The sequence below is a fragment of the Micromys minutus genome, assembly GCF_963924665.1.
Source record: "Micromys minutus genome assembly, chromosome: 18".
Taxonomy (NCBI): Eukaryota; Metazoa; Chordata; class Mammalia; order Rodentia; family Muridae; genus Micromys; species Micromys minutus.
Genome location: NC_137953.1, coordinates 39312164 through 39325782, shown reverse-complemented (window position 1 = coordinate 39325782; position 13619 = coordinate 39312164). Strand labels below are relative to the sequence as shown.

Genomic DNA, 13619 nt, shown 5'->3' with positions numbered 1-13619 from the left:
AATTATGGCCACTGTTGTGTTATGATCATTTCACAGCATTTGAACCTGGATTCCAATAATTAGAGGCTTCCAACTGTGTGTTGTGTTTTCTCTGGTCTGTGGTCATTAGCTTACCATAAAAGGGTGTTTTTGCATTGCAGTTGGGATTCCCAACTTCCTGGCTTCACGTTCAGTGAGACATTCCTGTCCATTTCAACTCGTCTTCCCTCTCAGTACATCTATGGCTTTGGGGAAACAGATCATACATCTTTCAGAAGAAATATGAGTTGGAACACATGGGGAATGTTTGCTCGGGATGAGCCACCATTGGTAAGGACATAAATACAATTATCAATCATTTACTCTTTATCTAAACTTGCTCAGACTTCAAATTCATGAATTCAAATTCATAAATATTCTATATTCATCAGCTTTTCCTTACACTAACCAGTTATACTCTCAAATGCATGACGGTGTGTATCATGGTCTTTTGCTTGAAAACCATTTAATTTCTCTACTTCTGTGGAACACACATGTTATTTATTTTATAGAAAATAACAGTAAGTGCTCAACTGAAAATTTTAGGAGGCAAGTGTCTATTTCTGTAATCAAAGCTAAGATATGTTTATGTAATCGTAAGGGGGCAGAGAATATACACATCTCACACATTTTTGCTCAGAATAGAAGACAAGGTCAAACAAGGCTTTGTGAAGAACATGACAGGAGAGTTTAGCCAACATGAGTTAAGTTCACTGTTTGCTTTGTTATATGGATATACTTTTTTGGAGTTTCCATTTGTAGTTACCCTATTGTGTAAGGTCTGGTTCTTTCTCCCAGCTCCATGCTCTGAGAAATAAGACTCAGACTTAGTATATATTAGCCACATAGATAGGCTCTTCTCTGACTATATTATAATTTAAAATAACCCTCTTAGTTTAGCCTATCTCTTCTGCCATGTTGCTGGTTACCTATGCTCAGGTACTATGTGTCCATCTCATCATATTGCCAGGGAGCATCTTTCACACCTGACTTTATTCCAGAATTCTTTCTGCCTTATGGATGTTACACTTTTATGCAACCCTTTCCTATAAGACATAGATTTTTTTTTTTGGCAAGTGATGAATCCATACAATACACAAGATAATCCCTCTATACTGTTGTTTTTTCTTGCAGTACAGGAAAAATTCCTATGGTGTCCACCCTTATTATATGGCATTGGAAGAAGATAGTAATGCCCATGGAGTGCTCCTGTTGAACAGCAATGCCATGGGTAAGACAAACGTGCACACTCATACGTCACCATATACAACTGTGACCAAGCTATTGGAGTCAGGGGTGTTACTAGAAATAAGAATATTCAAGGGCAAGGAAAATACACTGGCTTTCCTTTATTCATCCATTAATTCAAGATTTATTAAATACTCCAGACCATATATTAAATATAAAATTTTGGATATCTACAGCCCCCTATTTTTTTGTGAGACTTAACTTTTTTTTCACAGGGTGACATATGCTGTTTGATATTGTATATTTTATTTTAGGATCATGGAATTCACCTCAATCCTATTATCTAAGAGAAGACTTTCCAGAGGAAGTGGATATAAATTAGTGAGGATGAAATGGCCAGTTTTAGTATAGAATCTCTATCTGCATGACTTACAGCTCATTACCAATTTGGCTTTTTCCAATCTTTACAGATGTAACACTCCAGCCCACCCCTGCCCTGACGTATCGCACCATAGGAGGGATTCTGGACTTCTATATGGTTCTGGGGCCAACACCTGAACTTGTAACTCAGCAATACACCCAGGTTGGAAACATGTCCATTCACTGACACATCATCATGCATTTGCTGCATATCGACATCATGTTCTTAATAATAACATAAGATTCTTTTGTTCATTATACTCATGGGTGTTCCCATGAAAAGACTGATATTCTTCAAATCTAAAACAGTTTTTCAAAGAGTTTCCCATTTATCTGCTGGACAGTGGCTTTGTAGATCTCACGAGTTTACTCAAGCCAACATGCCAGACTTTGGTGCTATGAGGTACTGACACCATACTACGAACCCACCTCTCTCTTGACCACTTGCTCAGTATTCTATTGTAGAATATTCTATAAAGAAAGACTACAGGGGTCTCAGGTTTCTGGATAGTAGCTTAGCAATATGAGGAAACTTCAACTACAGTGTGTCACCTCCTTGGCTGTTCTACACTTGACTTCCTTATTTATCTTGAGCGAGTGTTCTCAGGACTCAGTAGAACTGATCAAGTTTCTTCCTTACAAAATCTAATAGGATCTGTCTATTTCATTTAGAATATTTTAAACTAATATAAAATTTTAAAAATCATTGTGGAGTGTGACATGGTGATTAAGTAAAAATACACAGCAGGTAAGGAAGAAATTGTAGTAATTGATATTTTGTTTTTATTCCAGTTGATTGGTCGGCCAGCCATGACTCCATACTGGGCCTTAGGTTTCCAGCTGAGTCGCCATGGATACCAGAGTGATGCTGAAATTGACAATTTGTATTCTGCAATGGTCGCAGCAGAGATTCCTTATGTATGAACCTCTCCCTTTCCTTCTGGTTTTTATATTAATTGGACAGTGAAAACAGGTTTATAAATTAAAGCTGTGGTTAGTCTAGTGTAAGGAAAGAGCTGTGGAGATTCTTTTACAGAATGCTTTACAATTGTATATATTGCATGCGTCCTTTTTGCATAATCATCCTTGATTTGCAAGATTCATGAATAAGAGTTATATATGTACCATCCAGTGGGCATTGGGATGGACACAGGATACTAACACTCATTGTCTGCAGCTGGAAATACTGCAGTGGCTATGGATTATTCAGGCCATGATGATAGAAACTCAAATACGGGTATTTTGGACAAGTGAGAGTATGAAAGAAGCAGCTACAGATCTAGACTTTGCTTTTTTTGAAACATATATGTATATTCGATAATCTAATTCCCCAATAATTTTCTGAAACAGTAGTTAGGGGCTATCAACAAGCAAAAAAACACCTGTGGGGTCCTTTTCTTCTTGTATAATTACCAGTTTTCTCGCACCCTTTCTTGGGTTTTAGATATCTGCTAAGATTTTAGAGGAAAATTAAGGATTATAAAATGAGAGTTTTCACTAAAGATCATTTGATACATGGGTGCAAGCTGTGCTTTTCTCTTTTTACATATGTTTTATGATATACTTATTAAAGAGATGAGAAAAATACAAGAAAATTCCATGATGAACAAAATTCATACATTTAACTGATCCAGGCCCTCAATGTTGTTAATTCACTGACTCATTCTTATCTTAGTTTTGGCTTTTCTACAAGTCTATGCTTCTCCAAATGAGTTAATAAACATCTAGGTGATTATCACTTCAGGCTAAAATAAAATAGCATGCTTTCTTTTCTACATCTGAATATTAACTATTCTACCTATTATTCATTACCCCAGTGTGAGTGAGTTTCAGGTACAGAACCTCTTATGAGGCTATGTAGAGGCAGCTATAAAGTAAGACACTTCCATAGTGAATAAATTCAGTGAGATTTATTGTGCAAACACACACACAGGCAGACAAATACTCAGATCTGCAATCTGTTGTTTGGTGGATTCCTACTATCCTCCCATGGACATTTTAATCAGTGCTTTGATGGGCTTACCATCACTTTGCGATTAGAAGATATAGGAGGAGAGGAATTGAGGGAGGGAAAGAGAAGCAGAAACAGTAGTCGAAGAAGCAGATGATGAATGTGGACAAGTGATATATAAGCAGGAATAAGAGAGCAATCTCAGTACATGGAATTGAAAAGTATGTGCAAAAGAGTATGTTAGAAGATGGAATTTACAAGGCACCCAGGCTGGGTCATGAAGCAGGGGCCAAGAACACCTACAGTACCTTCAAAGCATCTGCTGTAAGACCCTGAGTATCTTGCCTGCTGCTTCCTATAGGATGTCCAGCATATAGACATTGATTACATGGACCGGAAGTTGGACTTCACCCTCAGCCCCAGCTTTCAAAATCTCAGTGCCCTGATTAATCAAATGAAGATGGATGGCATGAGATTCGTTCTCATTCTGGTGAGTATTATGACAGACTTTTGGTTCCTGTGTTCATGGTTCCAAAATAATTCCACTGGGAGAAAGTAGATGATGGGTAAGAAAGCCCTTGTACATTTTGACAATTTTCTGTAATCCCTTAAATACATATTCTTAAAACTTTTTAGGCAAATAAATAAAGAAGGACAGAAAAGTCAAAGTTACCTTAAAGAGGTGAAATATTTTTGGTTTTTGTTTTTAGTATATATTTTTGTGTCTCTGGAATACCTCTTACTGATATTTTGCTCTTGCTAAAGTAAGAACTGTGGAAAGAAACAATGAATAAAGCAAACAGAATTCTGTACTGTTTCTGGCTGTGCTTCAGAGATCCTGCTGTGTTTCAGTCTCATTTCCTCCCAGGGAAGAAGAAATGTCAAAAACTGTCTTGGGCTTGTCTGTGTGCAATTTGGAACGTTCTTTGGTCTCCTCCCTATTCAGTTAATATTTGGGTAGTTATATTGGTTAGATGATATGGGTGTAGCTTCTGTTATTACTAGTAGACAGGATCTCACTGGGAAGCTCAGGATCTTCTAGTTCTTACAGTCTTTCTACCCGTTCGTCTGCAATGTTCTCTAAGCCTTGGTTATGGAAGCATTTTGTAGATGTATTCCCCAGGGAAGTCTTGAAGAAAGGAATGGGAAAAAAGAAATGTAATTAAAATAAAAATCTCAAAAGCATGTGACCATCTCCCCAAATATCCCTATTAGTATCATCCTTAGAAGTTATGAATTCCTGGGACTTTATCGGTGTTTTTTTGAACTCACAAACAGATACAGAATGCAAGTGTGCTTAATTATCAGCAAGTGAATCTTTGAGCATCCAAAATTAGAGTATGAGTTTGTTCACTTGTTAATTGATGTATTTGTTGTATGTTGGTGTTTGAAGTTTATTATTGTAGAGTTGTAGGGAAAAGATGGATTATTAAATAGGACAGTGCTTTTTTATCTTTTTAAAAATCACTTATTCTAGTGAAGTAAGACAATCAAGAAATAAGTATTAAGATATAATTTTAGACAGTGATATTTTGCTTGACAATTATAAACCAGCATAATATAGAGATGACCTAGGTCAGTATGGGATATAGTAGGAGGGGACAGATACTTTAGTTATATGTTGGTTCACAGAATAGAATTTTTGCTTTCCTAAGGGGTGTTGCCATTATACAGTGTAATGTTATACATGACCCCTCCCTTTAAATGTAATGTCTTAGTAATCTGCCTTACCTTTGAAAGCTGTTTTCCAAATATGACCATACAAAATTTATGACTAGCAGTCAATATTTTCTTTTAATTCTCTTTTCTCTTGCCCCTCTTGCTTTTTGAATGGATTTATGTGTGATAGGGAAAAAAATAACTCTTGTCATGTTTTATCTTAGTTTCTGAAAATCTCCTCCCCATTTCATAAGCTACAGCTCTGGGTAGGTACTTTCTGTAGTAAAGAATGTTTCATTTATTGACTAGATTTATATTGTCTTTGAGATTGTTCTTAAGGATTGTGCATTCCCCTGTGGGTACCTGTAGCAATAATTGTGCTTCACTGGTCTCAGTAATGTACTCAGTAAAGTCTTCTACTTTAAAAAGGTTAACACTACTTCTTGGGTCACTAATTCTTTCTGCTATGAATTAGCATGTTTTGGTGTGGAAGTTTCTTGAAGATGCTTCATTCATATTTTCTTTCTTTTTTTTTTATTTGAAAACTCTTACCATAGGATCCAGCCATTTCTGGCAATGAGACACACTATCTTACATTCACTCGAGGACAGGAAAACAATGTGTTCATCAAATGGCCTGATTCCAATGACATTGTCTGGGGCAAGGTAAGATTGAAAAAGATACCTATATTTCCCACCTCACTATAAGTTATTATAAATTCTATAAATTTATGCTAGATATATTACAAAATAAAGGGAATCTTTCTGAGGCCACCTAGCACAAGCATTAGAGCCAAAATTAAATTCTCTAAAACATGGAATGTTGTCATTGCTTACAAATAATCCGATATTTCATCCACTCATACTAATATGAATGTTTTTAAAACCAAAATTAATAATACATTAGGGCTCTGAGACCTATGTTTCTACCACATAAATTAAAATAAACATTCACTTTTAACCAATAATACTTTTTAAAAAACCCAACTCTTTATTTTGTTGCTTTGGATTTCTTTCTATGGCTTTAGTCCTCATCCCATATGTTCAGTATTAATGGTAATTTATGTAGATTCCTGGACCCCTGATGATAGTAGCTCTTAGATTTAAACTTTTTCCTAATCTATCAACTTCACTCTAGTGCTCTAGACATGTGCTCTCATCTTGAATTCTGCCTTCTCATCTAACACATTAGAACTTGAACTTCAAAACATGAGCTGCTGCATCTGCCCTCTTTTAAAGCTCTGCTCCCTCAATCACCCAACCACTTCTGCCTTCTTGCCTTGGCATTCTCCTGCACGGAGGCATCGAGCCTCTCCAGGACCAACCATTGATTTACACCAAGGCCATCCTCTTTTACATATGCTGCTGGAGCCATGGGTCCCTTCATGTGTACTCTGTGGTTGGTAGTAAAGTTCCTGGGAGATCTAGTGTGTCTGGTTGGTTGATACTGTTGCTCTTATACGATTGCAAACCCCTTCAGCTCCGTCAGTTCTTTCTCTAACTCCTCTATTTGGGACCCAGTTCTCAACGGTTGGCTACAAGCATTCGTCTCTGTATTTTTGAGGCTCTAAACTTGCTCAGATTCTTATTCAAATTCATAAATATTCTATATTCATCAGATTCTCCTTACACTAACCAGTTATGCTCTCAAATGCATGAGGGTGTGTATCATGTTCTTTTGCTTGCAAAACATTTAATTTCTCTACTTCTGTGGAACACATGTTTTACTTATTTTACAAAAAGATACAGTAAGTGCTCAACTTAAAATTTAAGGAGGCAACAATTACTGAAAATGCTGTCTGTGAAGGCTCATTTCCCCAGTGTAGGGGAATGCCAAGGCAATGAGGTGGAAGTGGGTGGGTGGGAGTGTGAGTATCTTCATAAAAGGAGGCCGAGGGGTAAGGAGATAACGTTTGAAATATAAATACATAGAATATCTAATAAAAATAAATTCTTTTTTCCACTAGATGGTTTCAACTTCTTTGGCAAATATCAAATGACCATAGGTGTGTGGGTTCATTTCTGGGTCTTCAATTCTGTTCCACTGATCTACCTACCTGTTTCTGTACCAATACTATACAGATTTTATCAAGATTGCTCTGTAATACAGTTTAAGGTCAGGGAAGATGATTCCCCTAGGAGTTCTTTTATTATTGAGAATAGTTTTCAACACCCAGGTTTTTTGTTATTCCAATTGAATTTGCAAATTGCTCTTTTTAACTCTTTAAAGAATTTCGTTGGAATTTTGATGGAGATTACATTGAATCTGTAGATGGCTTTCAGCAAGATGGCCATATTTACTATATTAATGCTGCCAATCCATGAGCATGGGAGAACTTTCCAATTTCTGAGATCTTCTTCAATTTCTTTCTTCAGAGACTTGAAGTTTTTGTCATACAGATCTTTCACTTGCTTAGTTAGGATCACACCAAGGTATTTCATACTGTTTGTGACTATTGTGAAGGGTGTTGATTCTGTAATTTCTTTTTCAGACTATTTATCCTTTGAGTAGAGGAATGCTACTGATTTGTTCTAGTTAACTTTATAACCAGCCACTTTGCTAAGGTTGTTTTACCAGCTGTAGGAGTTGTCTGGTGAAATTTTAAGGGTCCTTTAATTATATTATCATATCATCTACAAAGAGTGAATAAGAGTGAATGTTTGACTTCTTCCTTTCCAATTTGTATCCCTTTGCTCTACTTTGGTTGTCTAATTGCTCTGGTGAGGACTTTGAGTACTATATTGAATATGTAGGGAGAGAATGGGCAGCCTTGTCTAGTCTCTGATATTAGTAGGATTACTTCAAGTTTCTCTCCATTTAGTTTGATGTTGGCTACTGGTTTGTTGTATATTGCTTTTACTATGTTTAGATATGGACCTTAATTTCAGATATTTCCAAGACTTTTATCATGAAGGGGTGTTGAATTTTTTCAAATGCTTTCTGAGCATCTAATGGAATGATCATGTAGTTTTTTATATTATATAAAGTTTGTTTATATAATATATAATGTTGATGAATTTCCTTATATTAAATCATCCCTGAATCTGTGGGATGAAGCCTATTTGATTTTGATAGATGATTGTTTTGATGTGTACTTTGATTTGGTTTGTAAGAATTTTATTAAGTATTTTTGCATTGATTATCATAAGTAAAATTGGTCTGATGTGCAAGGATTTAAATGTTTTGATCTTCCTTATTTGTCTAGGTGTGGCCAGAGTTGCCCAATGTAAATGTGGATGAATCTGTTGACCATGAAACTCAAGTTAAGGTACAGTTGAGCAATATATATATATATATACATACATACATACATACATATATATTATAGTATGAGTGGATGAGCATCTTCCTCTTCTTGGTTAAGTAGCTTTAACTTGACTCTGCTTGCTTGGTGCTCAGTTTTAACAGAAGGAAATGCTCAAATAAAAAACCTGACAGCCAACCAAAATGGAAGCATATAAAATGAAAAATATCATGAAATTTCATGGATTACTATGTATTCAATAGTTTGTGATTCAAATATAATGCTACTTGAAATTAATGAACTAAAGTCTAGAATATAATCCCAAGTACTAAACTATCACAAGTAGATGCTTTTTGATGAATTGCTTGAGGACCAAAATCAGCACTATCAGACTAGAAAAAGGAAAGTAGTTCTTGGTTTCATGCCTTTTGTCCCACTCAACCTACACACTTAGTTATCATTCAGCTCATTTCCCCTGGGATAATAGGCAGGTCCTCCTTAGTTTGGCCAATCTACAAGAATCCCATGAATCTTTAAAATTCAACTGTTTAGATACTGACTGTTAGTTTTTTATTGTCCATAGTTAACACCAAATCCTAAAACAAATGTGATGCTTTAAAGGTGCTTTTGGAGGGCTTTTCCTCCTTCCTCCAACTTTGTGAGCATTCTAAACTCTGCAGCAATAGCAGCAGAAAAAAACTAAGGTTAGATCAGAGGCTGGACAGGCATAAAAGCTTCCCCATTTCCTCTTTTGTCTTCAGTTCTCTCCTTCCAGGATAGGGGGAGATCTTTCTCATGAAAACATATGTTGCTCTTCTAGCTATACAGGGCCTATGTTGCTTTTCCTGACTTTCTGCGTACCAGCACAGCTGCATGGTGGAAGAAGGAGATAAAAGAGCTCTATGAAAATCCTTTGGAGCCACAGAAGAGTTTGAAGTTTGATGGGCTGTGGATTGTAAGTGCACCTTTAATTTTTTGAACATGTAAGTGTTAACTCAGGAGGGTACTTTAGAGACAACAGAGTAGGCAGCTAGGACTGAATAGCTAAAAGGAAGGTAATTTAATTTTAGGACCAGGAATAGCAGAGATTATTGTGGTCCTGCCTAAGGACATGTCTGGTAGAGGAGTCTACTGAGGAGGTGTGTCAGCTGCTCAAGATGCTAATACATGGGCAACAGGAATGCCCACTGTTCCACTCCACTAACCTGATGTGGGTTTTTAAATTCCAGTTTGATTCATGACAAGGTTAAAGACCAGGATTATACAATCTGGTCGTTTCTTTGAGATTAGTTTTCTATTTAGAAATAGAACATGCTGCCCTGACATGACAGAATCTTTCTTTGCTTGCTTACTTCAGGATATGAATGAGCCTTCAAACTTTGTGGATGGAGCTGCTGGGGGCTGCCACAGTGAAATTCTCAATAAACCACCCTACATGCCAGGTATGTTTATTTTTTCTACCGATCTCCTTCCTTTCTTAACTTTGTATTTATCAGGCAAATGCTGACAAGCAAGAAAGATTTAGAAACATCAAGACAGAATTGATTTGAACAAGATCTATTTGTTCCCTTGAGAACATTACCATCTAGTGGAAGAAAACATCTTAACATCAAAAGAGTTTGTTGTGGTGAGACTGAACTTGTTGTGGTGGCGCTTGAGTTAGAGCAAGAGGATACCTTATCTAGCCTACATGTTCTCCTTTGCCTTAACTATGAAATCACAGGATGTTACTTTTCTACATTAAAAAACCCAAGTTATTAGACCTTTTATGACAGACATGCTGACATATATATCAAGATATGTGGGGAATAACTCATTTCCCCCTCAGATTTGGAAGCCAGGGACAGGGGCCTGAGCAGTAAGACCCTGTGCATGGAGAGCGAGCAGATCCTTCCAGATGGTTCCAGGGTGCGGCACTATGATGTGCACAGCCTGTACGGGTGGTCCCAGACCAGACCCACTTACGAGTGAGTATGCTTTTGTTACTGTTGGCAATGGTAAACCTGGCATAGGGATATATTTTCACTGTAAGAATAGTTTATAATCTTGTTTGTCAGATTCTTAGATATTTCACATTCACATAAGGGGAAACAATAAGGTTGTATTTGGAGGTTGAATGTAATTAGGTCTTAAGCATGGCTCACTGGTATATTTATATTTAAATGCCTTTATGTAAAAGGAAGATTGTCTCCATAGAGGCCACTATAATAGTGAATTTTGTTAATTGGGCTGGAAGTCTTTACTTTCATCCAAGTCCTTTCTCTTCCACTGTCCCTCTAAGTTCCCCATCTTTGCATCCTGCCTCATTCATTTAATAATAAAATTTTATTTTAATAAGACATGCTTTCTTTCAGTTTTTATAGAACACATTTATAATACCTTGTTTAATCCCCTTCCCTCCCATGTTCCTTCAGCAACATTTCTATTGACTACTTTTTTGTTGTATATTAATTACATTTTGAGTGGATTTTGTTGTTATTGTTAGTGTTGAGAACTGAACATTTCTAGCAATAATATCTCTTTTGATCTCTTTAAGACTCAAAATGAGTCTTAACTACGGGGAGACCCTCCAAGTCAGACACAAGAATGGAGTTGGATGCAAACTCAAGAGGTTTGTTTTTCGGTGCATCTGGGTTGACCTTCAAACAGCCCATTGGGGCAAGTGACCGATAGGCTACCCAAATGGCTATAACAAGCATTTTTTATACTTTTTAGGAGTACAGGTTACATCAGTAAGGTTACAGTTTAAATTTATTGGCTAAGCATATTGACTTTTGAATCTATTGGCTCTCAAGCATATGACACACATTCAAATTCCATTTAACCAGAGGTTCAGTACATTCTTTGTTTTTTTCAAGAATGTTCTTGATCCTCCTGAGAACTGTGGATGGAGAATAGAACTTGGCTCAGCCTTGACCAGAGGTAGGAAGCTGGTACTTGGCTTAGTCTTAACCTGAGGCCCTGGGTATAAGGCAGGCAAAAGCCCCTAGGGTCCTTCAGTGTCCAAAGAGTTAGTTGTTTTTGGATTAACAACTTTTCTCTGCAGCCTTCAGTTTCCTCTCCCTCTGCTCTCTCCTCCCACTTTGTTCCCTAATGAAGGCATTTCAAAGAGATTCTTTTCACGCCTTTACATAACAAAGAGGCAGAGAAACAATTCCTAAAGTCAGTCTTTAAATAGGAAAATACTCTAAGATAAGTCAGTTCAAAGACCTAGAGTGTGGGAGATGGCTGTCTTAAGCCTGCTTCAGCCACATTGAATGCCTGGCCTCTTAAGGTGAAGCAAATGCAAATTTAGGAGATTAAATGACAGCCTTACCTTCATTTCTGGTTTCTTTCTGCACTCTGACAAAATTTCTGGACCTTTGTTCATGCTCTTCTCTAGGAATATATTGGAGTATGGGCATGCATATGCATTCCTTTTACGAAGGTTTCTATGATTCTCATCCTTTTAAAATCTGAGCCAAATGATTTACCCCAAATGAAACTACAGCCTTAGTCCCCATGATATTACCAGTACAATGCTAAAGTTTTGAAAACTAATTCTGTAGAGGTGGGAATGTTTTCTCAGTCCTGATCTGTGGTCTGAGTCAAAAGGTGTTGACAAGGATCCCTCATTTTCTGAAGAACTGAAGTTAGAATAAACTATTTAATGGTTTGGAGGAAAATACTTTTAACAAAACTGAAAGGGAGTTCAAATTTCTTAGTTTACTTTGAATCTGTGTGAGGACCAAAGTTATGTTTGAAGTTTTAGTTACTGTTTCCGAGAGATCAATAGAATAAAAATGCCTGCAAACTATGAACCCATCCCTCAAGGACATCTACTCTCTGAGGTGCTGGAGGCTGTTGTTCATATAAGATATAATCCTCTCAGGATAGAGAGTTTGTGGAGGGGAGAGTGGGAAAGGAGATAACATTTGAAATGTAAATAAATAAAATAACCATTATATTTCTATAAAAAGATATAAGCCTGTTCTCATGTCTCTAAAAATGTTTGGTTGACCCAACAGCAATGAAGGTGATTGATTGATGTCACTTAGGCAGGAGGTAGGTAAGCAGGAAATATGTCAGAATATATGTTTGCCACCACTGGATAAAGGCTGGTTTTGCATAACTTTGTGGGTTTGCCTTATAAGCATCTGGCCAACATTGCTGGTGGCCATTTTGGAGGGAATCCAAAGTGGAAGTGGCCAAAGTCTATCATCTTAGCCAGTATTTAATTAAAGCTTGCTCCAAATTAAACTCAAAATTCTGGTAGTGGACTTATTCTCTCCCAGCGAGATTCACAGCTATTAGCCTTGTGTTTCTTAGAGGGTTACTGGGGAATGGGTTGAGGTAGGAGCAGCCTTAAGAGAGAGGGTTACAAGCCTCACTGTCTGGACAAGATTTAATAGTTTCTTTTGGGAAGATGATTTTTATTATTTTATTGACTGGTGACTTCTGAGTTCTGAAATGGTTTCTTTCAACTGCTCTGCTTAAATAGTTTACTTTAATTGGAGAAAAAGCTCACAGATGCCCTCTTTTATATTGAATACTATCCCTCTATCAGATGTAGGATTGGTAAAGATCTTTTCCCAACCTTTTGGCTGCAGTTTTATTGTTTTGACAGTGTCCTTTATCTTACAGAAGCTTTGTAATTTCATGAGGTCCCATTTGTCAATTCTTGATCTTAGAGCATAAGCCATTGGTATTCTGTTCAGAAAAATTTCCCCTGTGAATATATGTCTAAGCTCTTCTCCACTTTCTGTTCTATTAGTTTCAGTGATCCCTGGTTTTATGTGGAGGTCTTTGATCCACTTGAATTATAACCTTGTACAAGGAGATAAGAAAGGATTGATTTGCATTCTTCTGCATGCTGACTGTCAGTTGAACCAACACCATTTGTTGAAGATGTTTTGTCCCTATTGAATGTTTTTAGCTCCTTTGCCAGAGATCAAGTGACTATAGGTGTGTGGGCTCATTTCTGGGTCTTCAGTTCAATGCCATTGATCTACCTGCCTGTCTCTGTACCAATACCATGCATTTTTCTTTTCTTTTTTCTTTTTTTTAAATCACAATTAATCTGTAATAGAGCTTGAGGTCAGGGATTGTTATTACTCCAGAAGTTTTTTGTTGTTGTGGTTGTTGTTGTTGTGTATAGTT

At 36.9% G+C, this 13619-nt stretch overlaps 1 protein-coding gene across 1 annotated transcript in view; it reads left to right on the top strand.

Moving 5' to 3' along the window:
- Nucleotides 1–13619, top strand: part of MGAM (maltase-glucoamylase) — a gene marked incomplete at both ends in the record, with an annotated part of 194548 nt that overhangs the window by 160748 nt on the left and 20181 nt on the right. Inside the window, 10 exons of the mRNA XM_080932402.1 lie at nt 141–309; nt 1153–1249; nt 1677–1789; nt 2419–2544; nt 3939–4067; nt 5794–5901; nt 8442–8504; nt 9301–9435; nt 9838–9922; nt 10309–10447. Coding sequence (XP_080788528.1) covers nt 141–309; nt 1153–1249; nt 1677–1789; nt 2419–2544; nt 3939–4067; nt 5794–5901; nt 8442–8504; nt 9301–9435; nt 9838–9922; nt 10309–10447 — 1164 coding nt within the window. The remainder of the gene's footprint in view (nt 1–140; nt 310–1152; nt 1250–1676; nt 1790–2418; nt 2545–3938; nt 4068–5793; nt 5902–8441; nt 8505–9300; nt 9436–9837; nt 9923–10308; nt 10448–13619) is intronic.